Source organism: Xenopus laevis, chromosome 5L (genome assembly GCF_017654675.1).
Source record: "Xenopus laevis strain J_2021 chromosome 5L, Xenopus_laevis_v10.1, whole genome shotgun sequence".
Classification (NCBI taxonomy): domain Eukaryota; kingdom Metazoa; phylum Chordata; class Amphibia; order Anura; family Pipidae; genus Xenopus; species Xenopus laevis.
Genome location: NC_054379.1, coordinates 108,647,416 through 108,668,208, shown reverse-complemented (window position 1 = coordinate 108,668,208; position 20,793 = coordinate 108,647,416). Strand labels below are relative to the sequence as shown.

Here is a 20,793-nt window from a genome sequence, read left to right as displayed (position 1 = left end):
CTGAACAGGCTGAAGGGATGCATTGTCACTTGATTTGCTGCAAAGCTCCTAAAACCTCCAAATACTAGAGCAAATAGTTGCCTAGATTTATTAAGCATCAATACAGTTTAAAAAGTGGTAGCCATGATTACTTATAGGTAAAAAGTTACATTGAAGCATATTTTATGTATTTTGAAGGAGTTTCCAAATACTATCTAAATTATGCAAATCTTTTTCTCATATGCACTTTACATTTGAAACTGTCTATATTTAAGGATGTTTTTAGGTACAGTAACTAGACCTTTTTTTTTAAATATACTTACATGTAGCTGTAGAACTCTGTATGTATGTACCATTTTTATTCCCATTAGTAACAAAGACCACAAATGTGTAATAATTTCCAGGTATCAGCTGATCCACAAAGAAAGAATTTGTATACACGCTCAGTTCTTTTGTTGGAGTCCCTAAGACTTGGATGAAATAGGAACTGATTTTTCCTAATGGAATAGGCCAGCTTAGAGACACTGAAGTGGTGGTGACATTGTCTATGATCAGCCTTGCAATTGTTGAAGGAACTGGAAGATAAAAGAATCATTCATTTAAGTACAAACCAAACTTTTTTTTTGTATGATAGATGGGGGATAAATGTTAAATGGGGGAAGGGGGTACAAAAAGAAAGAAGAGGTGGTGGGAGCAATATATAGTACCAAATATAAAATGCAAGCATCCTAATTCTTAACATAGTTATAACTAGCCATCCAAAATGCTTTACCAGCTACACAATATCTATATATCAACAAAACAGTAAATTAATTTTAAATAAATTTGTGTACTAATGGTACATTCAGGAAAGACCACTTATGATCAGTGACCTTAAGGTACATTTGCTAAGCTTTGCTAAGGGCAAATTTAGAACCTTTACTAAGATCCAAATGGCTACGGTAAATTTTAATAATGGGTGTGAATTATGTAGTATCTTGTGATGTATTTTATCTATGCAGGGTAAGTGAAGCAAATGTGTAGCAGTGGATTGTTGTTCAATTTCTACTCAATCTTTATTATACAAATGATAGGACCAATCAATCATCCTGTTTAGAATTGCCACTTTGAGATATCGTACACAATCCAGGAGAGCTAGGCCTCCTTCCCCCTTTTTCCTGTGCAATACAGAGGTTTTAATTCTTGGGGGGGGGGGATGGCTAGTCCAGATTAATTTGGTAATAGCAGATTGGAAGGTCTGGAATCATGTGCTGGGTTAAAGCAAGGGAATACACTGTAACAAATATAAAAAACAAGGCATTACATTTATTTTTATAACATTGATCCTGGATATTGGCTGTTTGGGCCACTTCTGTCGTCCCTTATTTAATTTTATGTATAGGATCTTCCAGTTAGTGTCAACCCATTCATCATAATCTTTAGTGATAAAAATTCTCAGGAAAGTCAAGTGTCTATTCATCCAGCTGTATGGGACATTTTGAGAAAGTCCCTGGATTGTAAATGGGGAGATTGAGATATTTAAGGCTAAGGATTTACTATAATTAATCTTAAATTTGCTACTCTCGCCAAATATGTCAAGTCGTTTATTAAGGTTTGGGATCATCTGTGTATGCAGCAACTTTGTATTGTCTGTTCCTTATGCTGACCCCAGAAATGTTTGGTTGTAAGCAAACCTTTTAATAAAGGGCTCGAGAGCCATGACAAATAATGTGGGTGAAAGAGGGCAGCCCTGTTGGGTGCCGCTTTTGTTTTTTATATAGTCTGAAAGCATTCACTAGTCTGAAAGCATTTACTCTCACATGTGCCACAGAACTATGATACAAAGATTTTATCCACTTACAAATTCATTCTCAAAACCCATATTTAGTGAGACAGTTTAACATACAGTATATGCCCAATTGACCCTGCATCTTAGCACCAGTTGATAGTAACATGAGGGGAATTTTCTTTAGCACATAGTGTAATTATTGCCATGTATTTATAAAGCACCAACATATTCCCCAGTGCTGTACAATACTAAAATGTGATAAAACAGCATCATTTTAAAAAGCCATGAAAGGTGTTTTATGCCTGAATACTCATTCTTCTCTTTTAAAGGAATTGTTCAGTATAAAAACAAAACTAGTAAATAGATAGGCTGTGCAAAATAAAAAATGTTTCCAATATAGTTAGTTAGCCAAAGATGTAATGTATAAAGGCTGGAGTGATTGGATGTCTAACATAATAGCCTGAACACTACTTCCTGCTTTTCAGCTCTCTTGGTTTCCATTGACTGGTTACCCTGGTGACCAAGCAGTAACCAAACAGTAACTTGAGGGGGACCACATGGGCCGTAACTGTTGCTTTTGAATCTTAACTGCTTGCTGAGGATCAATTGCAAACTCATTGAACAGTTATGTCCCATGTGGCCCCCTTAAGGTTGCTGACTTTCACAGAGTTCCCTCAAGTCACTGATTGGTTACTGCCTGGTAACCAATCAGTGGAAACCAGGGAGCTGCAAAGGAAGGAAGGAGTGTTCTGTTATGTTACACATCCAGTCCTCCAGCCTTTATACATTACATTTTTGGCTAACAAACTATATCAGAAAAAATATTTACTTTGCACAGCCTATCTTTTTACCCAGTTTTTATTTTTTTTACAGAACAATTACTTTAAACAGTGCATATAAGTGTTGTTTTGCAAAACCGATTATTGTGCAAAATTCCCTTTATTTTACCCACAATGCAGTGTTTTCTCTAGAATTTTAACATAACTGCAAGAAAAGGACAATCCTGGAAGCCTGGCACCTATAAACTGTTTTAAGGAGGTTTTGTGGATTTTAGGAATTACCTTATTCTAAGATGAGAGAGGATGACATTTCAGCACTTCTGCAGGCTTATTATAAGAGTCTACAACATCAGAGGCAGCCTTGAGGAAGAAGAGGACTAAACACACTCGCCTTCTCCCACCCTCCCCTCACTGCACTTTTATATGGGAAATAAAGCTGTGGTCTAGTGTATTCCACTACCCTTTCCCCACTTACCACTCCCCCATCCCCTTTTCCTCTCCTCTGTAGCTTTATTATTGTAAACAATTGCATATTACAAAAAACTCTATGGGGGAAATGTAATAACATTTGCAAGTGCAAAACTTTGCGAATAAAAATTTTCATGTCACAATGTACTATTCTTTGTTATGCTTTTATTGCATTGCCAATTTTAATTGCTTATTGTGAACCTTTAACACCTGCTCTGAAGTTTCAATTAAATATTTTGTCACAAAAAAACGGTTTGTGAATGTAAAATTTTATTACATACACTGCGCACTATTGCAAACTATGAATTTCGCAATCACTATCCTACTGTCACATGAGGGGCAATGTGTTCGCAAGGTGTTCGCAAAGGCAAAATGAGAACATTTATTCTCATAGCAAACGTATTGCAAACGATTTTTGCATTACCGACCAATTTTACATCCCCCCTATCTGCATAGATTCCTGTAAAGTCTTTGTTTTGTATTTTTTAATGAATAATAAAGTATAATTTCTCAATTAAACAGAGCTCTTTTTGATATACTTACATGTAAATGTTGAATTCTGTGTGTTTGTACCATTCAGATTCCCATTTGTAACAAAGACCACAAATGTGTAAAAATTTCCAGGTGTCAACTTATCCACAAGGAAAGAATTTGTATTCACTCTCACTGGTTCCATTGATGGCGTCCCTAAGATTCGGATAATATAGGAACTAATATTGCCTAATGGAATAGGCCAGCTTAGAGACACTGAAGTGGTGGTGACGTTGTCTATGATCAAGCTTGCAACTGCTGAAGGAACTGGAAGATAAAAGAACCATACATTTTAGTACAAACTGAACATTTGGACTAGTCTGTCAGGCAGTGGAAATGGATTATTTTAAACCACAAAAAGAACATATTTTACTTTGACGTAGCAATATTTTCTAGCTTTTCTGTTGTAATTTTCTGTTAACAAGGACATAAATAGGTATAAACACTAAAAACTCTGGGCTCTCTGCCAAAAAGCCACTTATTTTAAGGGCAGAGACACACTGGCAGATTCAGGGAGATTATTCGCCGGGCGACAAACTGTGAAAACTTTAGGGGACTTCGAAAAACGAAGGGCTCCAAGTGTGTTCCCACCAGCGATTTTCATTCTAGCCATTGTCATGTATTTATAAAGCTCCAACATATTCCACAACCCTGTACAATACTAAAATGGGACGAAGTTTGTATAAAATGTATGTTTTCATGACAGTTCTCTTTTCACCAGTGGACTAGAGGAACTGCCTTGATATTAGTCCCACATTTTACTTTGAAGTGAGGATACTTTTGTAGCTGTTCCCAGCTGTACCCAGGAAGAAATGGGGTGCAGACCCAGTATTAAAGATTTTGCTCACTTGGTGGTTGTCTAACATATTATAAACCACACTCCAGTATTTTTAAAGGACTGAATCCTAAAAATAAACATGGCTAGAAATGCCATATTGTATACCATATACTGAACTTATTCAGTGGCACACACATGCTCAGTGTTCTTTGAGCAGCTGTTGAGAAGCTAAGCTAAGAGACCTTTTTTTAAAATATATATTTACATGTAGCTGTAGAATTCTGTATGTATGTACCATTCTTATTCCCATTTGTAACAAAGACCACAAATGTGTAAAAATGTCCAGGTATCAGATGATCCACAAAGAAAGAATTTATATTTATAATGATTTCCTTCTCTGGAGTCCCTAAGACTTGGATGATATAGGAACTGATATTTCCTAATGGAATAGGCCAGCTTAGTGACACTGAAGTGGTGGTGACACTGTCTATGATAAGGCTTGCAATTGTTGAAGGAACTGTGCAATATAGAGGGTTTTTTTTGGGGGGGGTGACTATCCTACAGTCACATGAGGGGCAAGGTGTTCGCAAAGGCAAATGTATCACTTTGTGAACATTTATTCTCATAGCAAACGTATTGCGAATGGTTTTTGTGTTAACAACCAATATTACATTCCCCCTATGTGCATAGATTCCTGTAAAGTCTTTGTTTTGTATTTTTTTCAATAAATAATAAAGTATATTTTCTCAATTAAAAAAACAGAGCTTTTTTTAATATACCATATATACTCGTGTATAAGCCGACCCGTGTATAAGCCGAGGTACCTAATTTACCTAAGAAAACTGGAAAAATTTATTGACTCGTGTATAAGCCTAGGGGCTGATTGAAAATCAATCTGTACCTGCACCCACTGAATAACAATGAAAGGTAGGCCTGCCCACAGTTTAAAAAAAAAAATTGTAAGCACACCAGTCACAGTAAAATAACTTATAACTCAACCAGGGGCAGAGAGATGGAGAGATGCAGCAACTACATACGAGGCTCCTTCTGCGGCCCCAACAGTGTGCAGGAGTCCTGATGCGCTATGGGAGAGGGAGGTGTGTTGGGGCCGCAGAAGGAGCCTCGTATCCGGTGAGGGATTGGCTACAGTATCCGGTGAGGGATTGGCTACAGTGTGTGCGTATGACCCGCGTATAAGCCGAGGTCGAGTTTTTCAGCACATTTTGGGTGCTGAAAAACTCGGCTTATACGCGAGTATATACGGTACTTACATGTAAATGTTGAATTCTGTGTGTTTGTACCATTCAGATTCCCATTTGTAACAAAGACCACAAATGTGTAAAAATTTCCAGGTGTCAACTTATCCACAAGGAAAGAATTTGTATTCACTCTCACTGATTCCTTTGATGGAGTCCCTAAGATTCGCATGATATAGGAACTAATATTGCCTAATGGAATAGGCCAGTTTAGAGACACTGAAGTGGTGGTGACGTTGTCTATGATCAAGCTTGCAACTACTGAAGGAACTGGAAGATAAAAGAACCATACATTTTAGTACAAACTGAACATTTGGTCTAGTCTGTCAGGCACTGGAAATGGAAATTTTACTTTGAAGTAGCAATATTTTCTAGCATTTCTGTTGTAATTTTCTGTTAACAAGGACATAAATAGGTAAAAACACACATGCTCAGTGTTCTTTGAGCAGCTGTTAAGAAGCTAAACTTAGAGGTCATGCAACCCATCAAGCAGAAAATGAGGTTTGCCTGTCAAATAAACTAATGCTACAAGGCTGATTATTAAATTCTGATGGTAATTGTGCTGTTTCTGGACCTCCATGTACCAATAAAATGAATTATTTACTAATCAGCCTTATATTATATTTATATTGTAAAATAATTAATTTGCAAAAGCACTCACAGCATACAAGAAAAAATGTTTACTATTCCATTAGGTTACCAAACACCTATTTTAAAGTCAATGGACCAGACACCATAAAGAAGGTATATAAAGGCTCATTTATGAACACAGGTTATTGTGTAAAAGTTTAATTTACATGCGCAAATCACTTTATTTTACCCACAACACTATGTTGTGTCTACTACATTTATTTGTGAATCCCGTGTGTTGCTGTTCACATTTTCAGATTTGGTAAGGCATTTCTTTCTCAGCACCAACGGAAAGCAATAGCACCACTGATCAGTAGCACCCATGATGCAACTCACTTGGGGAACCATGTAAATATTGCCCAGTCCAGGCTGGCAATAGTTCCTGGGTTCGCTATTATCCATATGTACAGTTACTTATAATGAATCTGAACAGGCTGAAGGGATGCATTGTCACTTGATTTGCTGCAAACTTCTGAAACGTCCAAGTACTACAGAAAATAGTTGCCTTGGTTTATTAAGCATCAATACAGTTTAAAAAGTGGTAGCCATGATAACTTATTGGTAGTGATGGGCGAATTTATTCGCCAGGCGCGAATTCGCACGATTTGCCGCCAGTGAATAAATTCGCGAAACGCCTGCGAAAATTCGCAGCGCCGGTTTTTGACGCCGGCGTCCGCTTTTTCGGAAAAATTTTTTTTTGACTCCAGCAAATTTTTTCCGCTAATTTTCGCGGGCGTTTCGCGAATTTGTTCGTCTCGAAAACGAGACGCCGGCGTCATTTCGCGAATTTTTCGCTGTTTCGCGAATTTCGCGCAAAATTTGCGAATTTTTCGTCTAAGCAAAACGGCGCAAATTCGCCCATCACTACTTATTGGTAAAAAGATACATTCAAGCATATTTTATGTATTTTAAGGAGTTTCCAAATACTATCTAAATTATGCAACTTTTTTCTCATATGCACTTTACATTGGAAACTGTCTATATTTAAAAACATTTTTAGGTGCAGTACCTTTTTTTAAAAAAATATACTTACATGTAGCTGTAGAACTCTGTATGTATGTACCATTTTTATTCCCATTAGTAACAAAGACCACAAATGTGTAATAATTTCCAGGTATCAGCTGATCCACAAAGAAAGAATTTGTATACACCCTCAGTTCTTTTGATGGAGTCCCTAAGACTTGGAAGAAATAGGAACTGATATTTCCTAATGGAATAGGCCAGCTTAGAGACACTGAATTGGTGGTGACATTGTCTATGATCAGCCTTGCAATTGTTGAAGGAACTGGAAGATAAAAGAATCATGCATTTTCGAGAGTCATGACAAATAATGTGGGTGAAAGAGGGCAGCCCTGCTGGGTGCGCTTTTGATTTTGATGTAGTCTGAAAGCATTCACTAGTCTGAAAGCATTTACTCTCACATGTGCCACAGGACTATGATACAAAGATTTTATCCACTTACAGATTCATTCTCAAAACCCATATTTAGTGAGACAGTTAAACATACAGTATATGCCCAATTGACCCTGCATCTTAGCATCAGTTGATAGTAACATGAGGGGAATTTTCTTTAGTACATAGTGTAATTATTGTCATGTATTTATAAAGCACCAACATATTCCCCAGTGCTGTACAATACTAAAATGTGATAAAACAGCATCATTTTAAAAAGCCATGAAATGTGTTTTATGCCTGAATACTCATTCTTCTCTTTTAAATGAATTGTTCAGTATAAAAATAAAACTGGGTAAATAGATAGGCTGTGCAAAATAAAAAATGTTTCCAATATAGTTAGTTAGCCACAAATGTCATGTATAAAGGCTGGAGTGATTTGATAATAGCCTGAACACTACTTCCTGCTTTTCAGCTCTCTTGGTTTCCATTGACTGGTTACCCTGGTGACCAAGCAGTAACCAAACATGGGCCGTAACTGTTGCTTTTGAATTTTAACTGCTTGCTGAGGATCAATTGCAAACTCATTGAACAGTCATGTCCCATGTGTCCCCCTTACAGTTGCTGACTTTCACAGAGTTAGAGAGCTGAAAAGCAGGAAGTTGTGTTCTATTCTGTTCTGTTACACATTGAGTAACTTAAGCCTTCATATATTACATTTTTGCCTAACTAACTATATTAGATACATTTTTATTTTGCACAGCCTATCTATTTACCCAGTTTTTATTGTGTCTTACATAACAGAACAGAACACTACTTCCTGCTTGTCAGCTCTCTAACCCTGGGTTAGTCAGTGACACATGGGACATAACTATTAAGTGAGTTCGCAATTGATCCTTAGCATTCAGCTCAGATTCAAAAGCAACAGATATGACCCATGTGGCCTCCCCTCAAGTCATTGATTGGTTACTGCCTGGTAACCAATCAGTGGAAACCAGGGATCTGCAAAGGAAGGAGTGTTCTGTTATATTACACATACAGTCCTCCAGCCTTTATACAGTACATTTTTGCCTAACTATATCAGAAACATTTTTTATTTTGCACACCCTATCTTTTTACCCAGTTTTTATTTTTTTACTGAACAATTACTTAAAACAGTGCATATAAGCGTTGATTTGCAAAACTGATTATTGTGCAAAATTCACTTTATTTTACCCACAATGCAGTGTTTTCTCTAGAATTTTAACTTAACTGCAAGAAAAGGACAATCCTGGAAGCCTGACACCTATAAACTATTTTACCGAGGTTTTGTGGATTTTAGGAATTACCTTATTCTAAGATGAGAGAGGATGACATTTCAGGACTTCTGCAGGCTTATTATAAGAGTCTACAACATCAGAGGCAGCCTTGAGGAAGAAGAGGACTAAATTTGCCTTCTCCCACCCTCCCTTCACTGCACTTTTATATGGGAAATAAAGCTGTGGTCTAGTGTATTCCACTACCCTTTCCCCACTTACCACTCCCCCATACCCTTTTCCTCTCCTCTGTAGCTTTATTATTGTAAACAATTGCATATACAATTGCATACAATTGTATATGCAATACAATTGCATACAAAAAACTCTATGGGGGAAATGTAATAACATTTGCAAGTGTAAAACTTGAATAAAAAAAAAAGAATAAAAATTCGCATGTCACAATGTACTATTCTTTATTAGGCTTTTATTGCATTGCCAATTTGAATTGCTCATTGCAAACCTTTAACACCTGCTCTGAAGTTTCATTAAATATTTTGTCACAAAAAAATGTTTTGCGAATGCAAAATATTATTACATACACTGCACACTATTGCAAACTATAAAATTCGCAATCACTATCCTACTGTCACATGAGGGGCAAGGTGTTTGCAAAGGCAAAATGTATCACTTTGAGAACATTTATTCTCATAGCAAACATATTGCGAATGATTTTTACATTACCGACCAATTTTACATCCCCCTATGTGCATAGATTCCTATAAAGTCTTTGTTTAATGAATAATAAAGTATATTTTCTCAATTAAAAAATCAGAGCTTTTTTTAATATACTTACATATAAATGTTGAATTCTGTGTGTTTGTACCATTCAGATTTCCATTTGTAACAAAGACAACAAATGTGTAAAAATTTCCAGGTGTCAAATTATCCACAAGGAAAGAATTTGTATTCACTCTCATTGGTTCCTTTGATGGCGTCCCTAAGACTTGGATGATATAGGAACTAATATTGCCTAATGGAATAGGCCATCTTAGAGATACTGAAGTGGTGGTGATGTTGTCTATGATCAAGCTTGCAACTGCTGAGGGAACTGGATGATAAAAGAACCATACATTTTAGTACAAACTGAACATTTGGACTAGTCTGCCAGGCAGTGGAAATGGATTATTTTAAAACACCACAAAAAGAACATATTTTACTTTGAAGTAGCAATATTTTCTAGCTTTTCTGTTGTAATTTTCTGTTAACAAGGACATAAATAGGTATAAACACTAAAAACTCTGGGCTCTCTGCCAAAAAGCCACTTATTTTAAGGGCAGAGACACACTGGCAGATTCAGGGAGATTATTCGCCGGGCGACAAACTGTGAAAACTTTAAGGGACTTCGAAAAACGAAGGGCTCCAAGTGTGTTCCCACCAGCGATTTTCATTCTAGCCTGCGGAAGGCAGGGGAAGGCAGTTGGGGGAGATTAGTTGCCCCAAACTGCTGAGCTGTCAAAATCGTGACTGACCCACAGAAAACAGGACAGTTGGGAGGTATGTCATTGTCATGTATTTATAAAGCTCCAACATATTCCACAACCCTATACAATACTAAAATGGGACGAAGTTTGTATAAAATGTATGTTTTCATGACAGTTCTCTTTTCACCAGTGGATTAGAGGAACTGCCTTGATATTAGTCCCACATTTTACTTTGAAGTGAGGATACTTTTGTAGCTGTTCCCAGCTGTACCCAGGAAGAAATGGGGTGCAGACCCAGTATTAAAGATTTTGCTCACTTGGTGGTTGTCTAACATATTATAAACCACACTCCAGTATTTTTAAAGGACTGAATCCTAAAAATAAACATGGCTAGAAATGCCATATTGTATACCATATACTGAACTTATTGAACCAGACTAAAGGTTCAGCATATCTTTAGTAATTATTATCCAGTCCTTTAAAGTTGTCACAGCAGTTTCTCATCTTGGATTTTGCTAGGCTTGTCAGTGGCACACACATGCTCAGTGTTCTTTGAGCAGCTGTTGAGAAGCTAAGCTTAGAGGTCATGCAACCCATTAAGCAGAAAATGAGGTTTGCCTGTCAAATAAACTAATGCTACAGGGCTGATTATTCAATTTGGATGCTAATTGTGCTGTGTCTGGACCTCCATGTATCAATAACCTGAATTATTTACTAATCAGCCTTATATTATATTTATATTGTAAAATAAATCATTTGCGAAAGCACTCACAGCATACAAGAAAAAATATTTATTATTCCATTAGGTTACCAAAGACACTGACCCGTTTCATCCATTTTTGGGCCGTCGTTAGGATGCATCTGAGATTGTTGTCAATAATAGACAGCAGCACAGAGCATATGCATTGAGTCAGCAGATGGGGAGCTACTGGGGAATATTTGGAGGCAAACAGTGGTTCCTTTGGGCTGGTATAGACACCCAAATCATACACGGTTATTTATCAAAAGTCGAGTTTGTGAGGTTTATGAGGTTTTTTTATACAGCCAATAAAATCACAACTCAAATGTTTTCTAATTTATGAAAAAACTTGAATGTAAAACACTAAAATCAGTGTAATCGGGGTGAATAAGTCAAATACCCAAATTGATCAAGTTTTCGGCAGAAAAAAACGTACATTTATCGAATTGATTGAGTTTTCAAATGAAAACCACAGAAAAAATCCTGAACACCATGAAGGCTACAAACATCTTCAAATGGTTCAAGGAACCTCTGCCATTGACTTTTATATGACCTTGACAGGTTTTAGCTGGAGTATTCCAACTAAGGGGTATAATAAATCTCAAAAAATGTTAGTTTCTTTTTTACCCCAAAATTAGAGTTTTTCTGCAAACTACTCTTGAAAACTCAAATTTTTCAGGGAAAAAACAACTTAACCTTTAATTAATAACCCCTATAATGTACAAAATTTCTGCCCTGCTTCTTTAGTTAAGTTATAGTTCTCCTTTTACATTATTCTTCTCCTTTTAAATCAACAATGAAATGGCTGCCTTTGTCTGTTTTTATTTTTAGAGATGGCATAAACTGTAGTTTTACTACGCAAATCTGATTTAAACAGACAATGGAACTCATTTATAAAGGTGTAATTCTTTTGACAAATAATTGGTCAGTTCTATCACATCTCATTGTAAGACCTATTTTAAAGTCAATGGACCAGACACCATAAAGAAGGTATATAATGGCTCATTTATGAACACAGGTTACTGTGTAAAAGTTCGTTTTACATGCACAAATCACTTTATTTTACCCACAACACTATGTTGTGTCTACTACATTTATTAGTGAATCCCATGCATTGCTGTTCACATTTTCAGAGTGGGTAAAGCATTTCTTTCTCAGCACCAACAGAAAGCATTAGCACCACTGGTCAGTAGCACCCATGATGCAACTCACTTGGGGAACCATGTAAATATTGCATGGTCCAGGCTGGCAATAGTTCCTGGGTTTGCTATTATCCATATGTATAGTTACTTATAATTAATCTGAACAGGCTGAATGGATACATTGTCACTTTATTTGCTGTAAAGCTCTTGATAACTGATTGTGGTAGCAATGATTACTTATAGGTAAAAAGTTGCATTCAACCTCATATTTTATGTATTTTAAGGAGTTTCCAAATACTTACTAAAGTATGCAAATCTTGTTCTCATGTGCACTTTAAATTGGAAACTTCCTATATTTAAGGACATTTTGCGGTGCATTAACTAGACCTTTTTTTAAAATATATATTTACATGTAGCTGTAGAATTCTGTATGTATGTACCATTCTTATTCCCATTTGTAACAAAGACCACAAATGTGTAAAAATGTCCAGGTATCAGATGATCCACAAAGAAAGAATTTATATTTATAATGATTTCCTTCTCTGGAGTCCCTAAGACTTGGATGATATAGGAACTGATATTTCCTAATGGAATAGGCCAGCTTAGAGACACTGAATTGGTGGTGACACTGTCTATGATAAGGCTTGTAATTGTTGAAGGAACTGTGCAATATAGAGGGTTTTTTTGGGGGGGGTGACTATCCTACTGTCACATGAGGGGCAAGGTGTTCGCAAAGGCAAATGTATCACTTTGTGAACATTTATTCTCATAGCAAACTTATTGCGAATGGTTTTTGCGTTAACAACCAATATTACATTCCCCCTATGTGCATAGATTCCTGTAAAGTCTTTTTTTAATATACTTACATGTAAATGTTGAATTCTGTGTGTTTGTACCATTCAGATTCCCATTTGTAACAAAGACCACAAATGTGTAAAAATTTCCAGGTGTCAACTTATCCACAAGGAAAGAATTTGTATTCACTCTCACTGATTCCTTTGATGGAGTCCCTAAGATTCGGATGATATAGGAACTAATATTGCCTAATGGAATAGCCCAGCTTAGAGATACTGAAGTGGTGGTGACATTGTCTATGATCAAGCTTGCAACTGCTGAAGGAACTGGAAGATAAAAGAACCATACATTTTAGTACAAACTGAACATTTGGTCTAGTCTGTCAGGCACTGGAAATGGAAATTTTACTTTAAAGTAGCAATATTTTCTAGCTTTTCTGTTGTAATTTTCTGTTAACAAGGACATAAATAGGTAAAAACACTAAAAACTCTGGTTTCTCTGCCAAAAAGCCTCTTATTTTATGGGTAGAGACACACTGGCAGATTCAGAGAGATTAGTTGCCCAGCAACAAACTGTGAAAAAATGGGGTTCAGACCCAGTGTTAAAGATTTTGCTCACTTGGTGGTTGTCTAACATATTATAAACCACACTCCAGTATTTTTAAAGGACTGAATCCTAAAAATAAATATGGCTAGAAATGCCATATTGTATATCCTATACTGAACTTATTCAGTGGCACACACATGCTCAGTGTTCTTTGAGCAGCTGTTGAGAAGCTAAGCTTAGAGACCTTTTTTTAAAATATATATTTACATGTAGCTGTAGAATTCTGTATGTATGTACCATTCTTATTCCCATTTGTAACAAAGACCACAAATGTGTAAAAATGTCCAGGTATCAGATGATCCACAAAGAAAGAATTTATATTTATAATGATTTCCTTCTCTGGAGTCCCTAAGACTTGGATGATATAGGAACTGATATTTCCTAATGGAATAGGCCAGCTTAGTGACACTGAAGTGGTGGTGACACTGTCTATGATAAGGCTTGCAATTGTTGAAGGAACTGTGCAATATAGAGGTTTTTTTGGGGGGGGGTGGGTGACTATCCTACTGTCACATGAGGGGCAAGGTGTTCGCAAAGGCAAATGTATCACTTTGTGAAAATTTATTCTCATAGCAAACGTATTGCGAATGGTTTTTGCGTTAACAACCAATATTACATTCCCCCTATGTGCATAGATTCCTGTAAAGTCGTTGTTTTGTATTTTTTTTAATAAATGATAAAGTATATTTTCTCAATTAAAAAAACAGAGCTTTTTTAATATACTTACATGTAAATGTTGAATTCTGTGTGTTTGTACCATTCAGATTCCCATTTGTAACAAAGACCACAAATGTGTAAAAATTTCCAGGTGTCAACTTATCCACAAGGAATGAATTTGTATTCACTCTCACTGATTCCTTTGATGGAGTCCCTAAGATTCGGATGATATAGGAACTAATATTGCCTAATGGAATAGGCCAGTTTAGAGACACTGAAGTGGTGGTGACGTTGTCTATGATCAAGCTTGCAACTGCTGAAGGAACTGGAAGATAAAAGAACCATACATTTTAGTACAAACTGAACATTTGGTCTAGTCTGTCAGGCACTGGAAATGGAAATTTTACTTTAAAGTAGCAATATTTTCTAGCTTTTCTGTTGTAATTTTCTGTTAACAAGGACATAAATAGGTAAAAACACACATGCTCAGTGTTCTTTGAGCAGCTGTTAAGAAGCTAAACTTAGAGGTCATGCAACCCATCAAGCAGAAAATGAGGTTTGCCTGTCAAATAAACTAATGCTACAAGGCTGATTATTAAATTCTGATGGTAATTGTGCTGTTTCTGGACCTCCATGTACCAATAACCTGAATTATTTACTAATCAGCCTTATATTATATTTATATTGTAAAATAATTAATTTGCAAAAGCACTCACAGCATACAAGAACAAATGTTTACTATTCCATTAGGTTACCAAACACCTACAGTATTTTAAAGTCAATGGACCAGACACCATAAAGAAGGTATATAAGGGCTCATTTATGAACACAGGTTATTGTGTAAAAGTTTAATTTACATGCGCAAATCACTTTATTTTACCCACAACACTATGTTGTGTCTACTACATTAATTTGTGAATCCCGTGTGTTGCTGTTCACATTTTCAGAGTGGGTAAGGCATTTCTTTCTCAGCACCAACAGAAAGCAATAGCGCCACTGATCAGTAGCACCCATGATGCAACTCACTTGGGGAACCATGTAAATATTGCCCAGTCAAGGCTGGCAATAGTTCCTGGGTTCGCTATTATCCATATGTACAGTTACTTATAATGAATCTGAACAGGCTGAAGGGATGCATTGTCACTTGATTTGCTGCAAACTTCTGAAACCTCCAAGTACTACAGCAAATAGTTGCCTTGGTTTATTAAGCATCAATACAGTTTAAAAAGTGGTAGCCATGATAACTTTTTGGTAAAAAGATACATTCAAGCATATTTTATGTATTTTAAGAAATTTTCCAAATACTATCTAAATTATGCAACTTTTTTCTCATATGCACTTTACATTGGAAACTGTCTATATTTAAGAACATTTTTAGGTGCAGTACCTTTTTTTTTAAAAAATATACTTACATGTAGCTGTAGAACTCTGTATGTATGTACCATTTTTATTCCCATTAGTAACAAAGACCACAAATGTGTAATAATTTCCAGGTATCAGCTGATCCACAAAGAAAGAATTTGTATACACCCTCAGTTCTTTTGATGGAGTCCCTAAGACTTGGAAGAAATAGGAACTGATATTTCCTAATGGAATAGGCCAGCTTAGAGACACTGAAGTGGTGGTGACATTGTCTATGATCAGCCTTGCAATTGTTGAAGGAACTGGAAGATAAAAGAATCATGCATTTTCGAGAGTCATGACAAATAATGTGGGTGAAAGAGGGCAGCCCTGCTGGGTGCGCTTTTGATTTTGATGTAGTCTGAAAGCATTCACTAGTCTGAAAGCATTTACTCTCACATGTGCCACAGGACTATGATACAAAGATTTTATCCACTTACAGATTCATTCTCAAAACATATTCCCTAGTGCTGTACAATACTAAAATGTGATAAAATCATTTTAAAAAGCCATGAAATGTGTTTTATGCCTGAATACTCATTCTTCTCTTTTAAAGGAATTGTTCAGTATGAAAATAAAACTGGGTAAATAGATAGGCTGTGCAAAATAAAATATGTTTTCAATATAGTTAGTTAGCCACAAATGTCATGTATAAAGGCTGGAGTGATTGGCTAATAGCCTGAACCCTACTTCCTGCTTTTCAGCTCTCTTGGTTTCCATTGACTGGTTACCCTGGTGACCAAGCAGTAACCAAACACATGGGCCGTAACTGTTGCTTTTGAATCTTAACTGCTTGCTGAGGATCAATTGCAAACTCATTGAACAGTCATGTCCCATGTGTCCCCCTTACAGTTGCTGACTTTCACAGAGTTAGAGAGCTGAAAAGCAGGAAGTTGTGTTCTATTCTGTTCTGTTACACATTGAGTAACTTAAGCCTTCATATATTACATTTTTGCCTAATTAACTATATTAGATACATTTTTTATTTTGCACAGCCTATCTACTTACCCAGTTTTTATTGTGTCTTACATAACAGAACAGAACACTACTTCCTGCTTGTCAGCTCTCTAACCCTGAGTTACTCAGTGACACATGGTACATAACTATTCAGTGAGTTCGCAATTGATCCTTAGCATTCAGCTCAGATTCAAAAGCAACAGATATGACCCATGTGGCCTCCCCTCAAGTCATTGATTGGTTACTGCCTGGTAACCAATCAGTGGAAACCAGGGAGCTGCAAAGGAATGAAGGAATGATTTTGCTCACTTGGTGGTTGTCTAACATATTATAAACCACACTCCAGTATTTTTAAAGGACTGAATCCTAAAAATAAACATGGCTAGAAATGCCATATTGTATACCATATACCGAACTTATTGAACCAGACTAAAGGTTCAGCATATCTTTAGTAATAATTATCCAGTCCTTTAAAGTTGTCACAGCAGTTTCTCATCTTGGATTTTGCTAGGCTTGTCAGTGACACACACATGCTCAGTGTTCTTTGAGCAGCTGTTGAGAAGCTAAGCTTAGAGGTCATGCAACCCATTAAAGGAGAAGGAAAGGTTAAAACTAAGTAAGCCTTATCAGAAAGGTCCATCTAAATATACCAGTAAACCCCCAAAGTAATGTTGCTCTGAGTCCCCTGTCAAAAGAAACACAGCATTTCTTTACTTCTATTGTGTACACATGGGCTTCTGTATCAGACTTCCTGCCTTCAGCTTAAACCTCATTGCCCTGGGCAAGAGCATGCTCAGTTTGCTCCTCTCCCCCCACCCCTCCCTTCTCTACTGTAATCTGAGCCCAGAGCAGGGAGAGACTCAGGCAGGAAGTGATGTCACACCACATTAATACTGAAGCTCCTATTCTAAACAAACAGAGAGTTTCTAGAGCTTTTTACTCAGGTATGGTAAAATATTCTACAGAATAAATATAGCATTCTAGCTTGCACTATTGCAGCAGCTAATCTATTGGCAATAAAATGCCTCCGTAGCATTCCTTCTCCTTTAAGCAGAAAATGAGGTTTGCCTGTCAAATAAACTAATGCTACAGGGCTGATTATTCAATTTGGATGCTAATTGTGCTGTGTCTGGACCTCCATGTATCAATAACCTGAATTATTTACTAATCAGCCTTATATTATATTTATATTGTAAAATAAATCATTTGCAAAAGCACTCACAGCATACAAGAAAAAATATTTATTATTCCATTAGGTTACCAAAGACACTGACCCATTTCATCCATTTTTGGGCCATCGTCAGGATGCATCTGAGATTGTTGTCAATAATAGACAGCAGCACAGAGCATATGCATTGAGTCAGCAGATGGGGAGCTACTGGGGAATATTTGGAGGCAAACAGTGGTTCCTTTGGGCTGGTATAGACACCCAAATCATACACGGTTATTTATCAAAAGTCGAGTTTGTGAGGTTTATGAGGTTTTTTTATACAGCCAATCAAATCACAACTCAAATGTTTTCTAATTTATGAAAAAACTTGAATGTAAAACACTTAAATCAGTGTTATCGTGGTGAATAAGTCAAATACCCAAATTGATCAAGTTTTCGGCAGAAAAAAACGTACATTTATCGAATTGATTGAGTTTTCAAATGAAAACCACAGAAAAAATCCTGAACACCATGAAGGCTACAAACATCTTCAAATGGTTCAAGGAACCTCTGCCATTGACTTTTATATGACCTTGACAGGTTTTAGCTGGAGTATTTCCAACTAAGGGGTATAATAAATCTCAAAAAATGTTAGTTTCTTTTTTACCCCAAAATTAGAGTTTTTCTGCAAACTACTCTTGAAAACTCAAATTTTTCAGGGAAAAAACAACTTAACCTTTAATTAATAACCCCTATAATGTACAAAATTTCTGCCCTGCTTCTTTAGTTAAGTTATAGTTCTCCTTTTACATTATTCTTCTCCTTTTAAATCAACAATGAAATGGCTGCCTTTGTCTGTTTTTATTTTTAGAGATGGCATAAACTGTAGTTTTACTACGCAAATCTGATTTAAACAGACAATGGAACTCATTTATAAAGGTGTAATTCTTTTGACAAATAATTGGTCAGTTCTATCACATCTCATTGTAAGACCTATTTTAAAGTCAATGGACCAGACACCATAAAGAAGGCATATAATGGCTCATTTATGAACACAGGTTACTGTGTAAAAGTTCGTTTTACATGCACAAATCACTTTATTTTACCCACAACACTATGTTGTGTCTACTACATTTATTAGTGAATCCCATGCATTGCTGTTCACATTTTCAGAGTGGGTAAAGCATTTCTTTCTCAGCACCAACAGAAAGCATTAGCACCACTGGTCAGTAGCACCCATGATGCAACTCACTTGGGGAACCATGTAAATATTGCATGGTCCAGGCTGGCAATAGTTCCTGGGTTTGCTATTATCCATATGTATAGTTACTTATAATTAATCTGAACAGGCTGAAGGGATACGTTGTCACTTGATTTGCTGTAAAGCTCTTGATAACTGATTGTTGTAGCAATGATTACTTATAGGTAAAAAGTTGCATTCAACCTCATATTTTATGTATTTTAAGGAGTTTCCAAATACTTACTAAAGTATGCAAATCTTGTTCTCATGTGCACTTTAAATTGGAAACTTCCTATATTTAAGGACATTTTGAGGTGCATTAACTAGACCTTTTTTTAAAATATATATTTACATGTAGCTATAGAATTCTGTATGTATGTACCATTCTTATTCCCAAGTGTAACAAAGACCACAAATGTGTAAAAATGTCCAGGTATCAGATGATCCACAAAGAAAGAATTTATATTTATAATGATTTCCTTCTCTGGAGTCCCTAAGACTTGGATGATATAGGAACTGATATTTCCTAATGGAATAGGCCAGCTTAGAGACACTGAAGTGGTGGTGACACTGTCTATGATAAGGCTTGTAATTGTTGAAGGAACTGTGCAATATAGAGGGTTTTTTTGGGGGGGGTGACTATCCTACTGTCACATGAGGGGCAAGGTGTTCGCAAAGGCAAATGTACCACTTTGTGAACATTTATTCTCATATCAAACGTATTGCGAATGGTTTTTGCGTTAACAACCAATATTACATTCCCCCTATGTGCATAGATTCCTGTAAAGTCTTTTTTTAATATACTTACATGTAAATGTTGAATTCTGTGTGTTTGTACCATTCAGATTCCCATTTGTAACAAAGACCACAAATGTGTAAAAATTTCCAGGTGTCAACTTATCCACAAGGAAAGAATTTGTATTCACTCTCACTGATTCCTTTGATGGAGTCCCTAAGATTCGGATGATATAGGAACTAATATTGCCTAATGGAATAGCCCAGCTTAGAGATACTGAAGTGGTGGTGACATTGTCTATGATCAAACTTGCAACTGCTGAAGGAACTGGAAGATAAAAGAACCATACATTTTAGTACAAACTGAACATTTGGTCTAGTCTGTCAGGCACTGGAAATGGAAATTTTACTTTAAAGTAGCAATATTTTCTAGCTTTTCTGTTGTAATTTTCTGTTAACAAGGACATAAATAGGTAAAAACACTAAAAACTCTGGTTTCTCTGCCAAAAAGCCTCTTATTTTATGGGTAGAGACACACTGGCAGATTCAGAGAGATTAGTTGCCCAGCAACAAACTGTGAAAAAATGGGGTTCAGACCCAGTATTAAAGATTTTGCTCACTTGGTGGTTGTCTAACATATTATAAACCACACTCCAGTATTTTTAAAGGACTGAATCCTAAAAATAAATATGGCTAGAAATGCCATATTGTATATCCTATACTGAACTTATTCAGTGGCACACACATGCTCAGTGTTCTTTGAGCAGCTGTTGAGAAGCTAAGCTTAGAGACCTTTTTTTAAAATATATATTTACATGTAGCTGTAGAATTCTGTATGTATGTACCATTCTTATTCCCATTTGTAACAAAGACCACAAATGTGTAAAAATGTCCAGGTATCAGATGATCCACAAAGAAAGAATTTATATTTATAATGATTTCCTTCTCTGGAGTCCCTAAGACTTGGATGATATAGGAACTGATATTTCCTAATGGAATAGGCCAGCTTAGTGACACTGAAGTGGTGGTGACACTGTCTATGATAAGGCTTGCAATTGTTGAAGGAACTGT

General features: G+C 36.3%; 1 protein-coding gene across 1 annotated transcript in view; it reads right to left on the bottom strand.

Annotated features, from left to right (window-relative positions):
* The window catches only part of LOC108705322 (titin), a 192,593-nt gene that overhangs the window by 9,559 nt on the left and 162,241 nt on the right, over positions 1 to 20,793 (bottom strand). The window contains exons 97-105 of the mRNA XM_041563241.1: positions 19,796 to 20,050; positions 15,652 to 15,903; positions 14,310 to 14,564; positions 13,048 to 13,302; positions 9,673 to 9,927; positions 7,223 to 7,474; positions 5,575 to 5,829; positions 3,538 to 3,792; positions 303 to 554 (exon numbers count right to left, since the gene is read on the bottom strand). Coding sequence (XP_041419175.1) covers positions 303 to 554; positions 3,538 to 3,792; positions 5,575 to 5,829; positions 7,223 to 7,474; positions 9,673 to 9,927; positions 13,048 to 13,302; positions 14,310 to 14,564; positions 15,652 to 15,903; positions 19,796 to 20,050 — 2,286 coding nt within the window. The remainder of the gene's footprint in view (positions 1 to 302; positions 555 to 3,537; positions 3,793 to 5,574; positions 5,830 to 7,222; positions 7,475 to 9,672; positions 9,928 to 13,047; positions 13,303 to 14,309; positions 14,565 to 15,651; positions 15,904 to 19,795; positions 20,051 to 20,793) is intronic.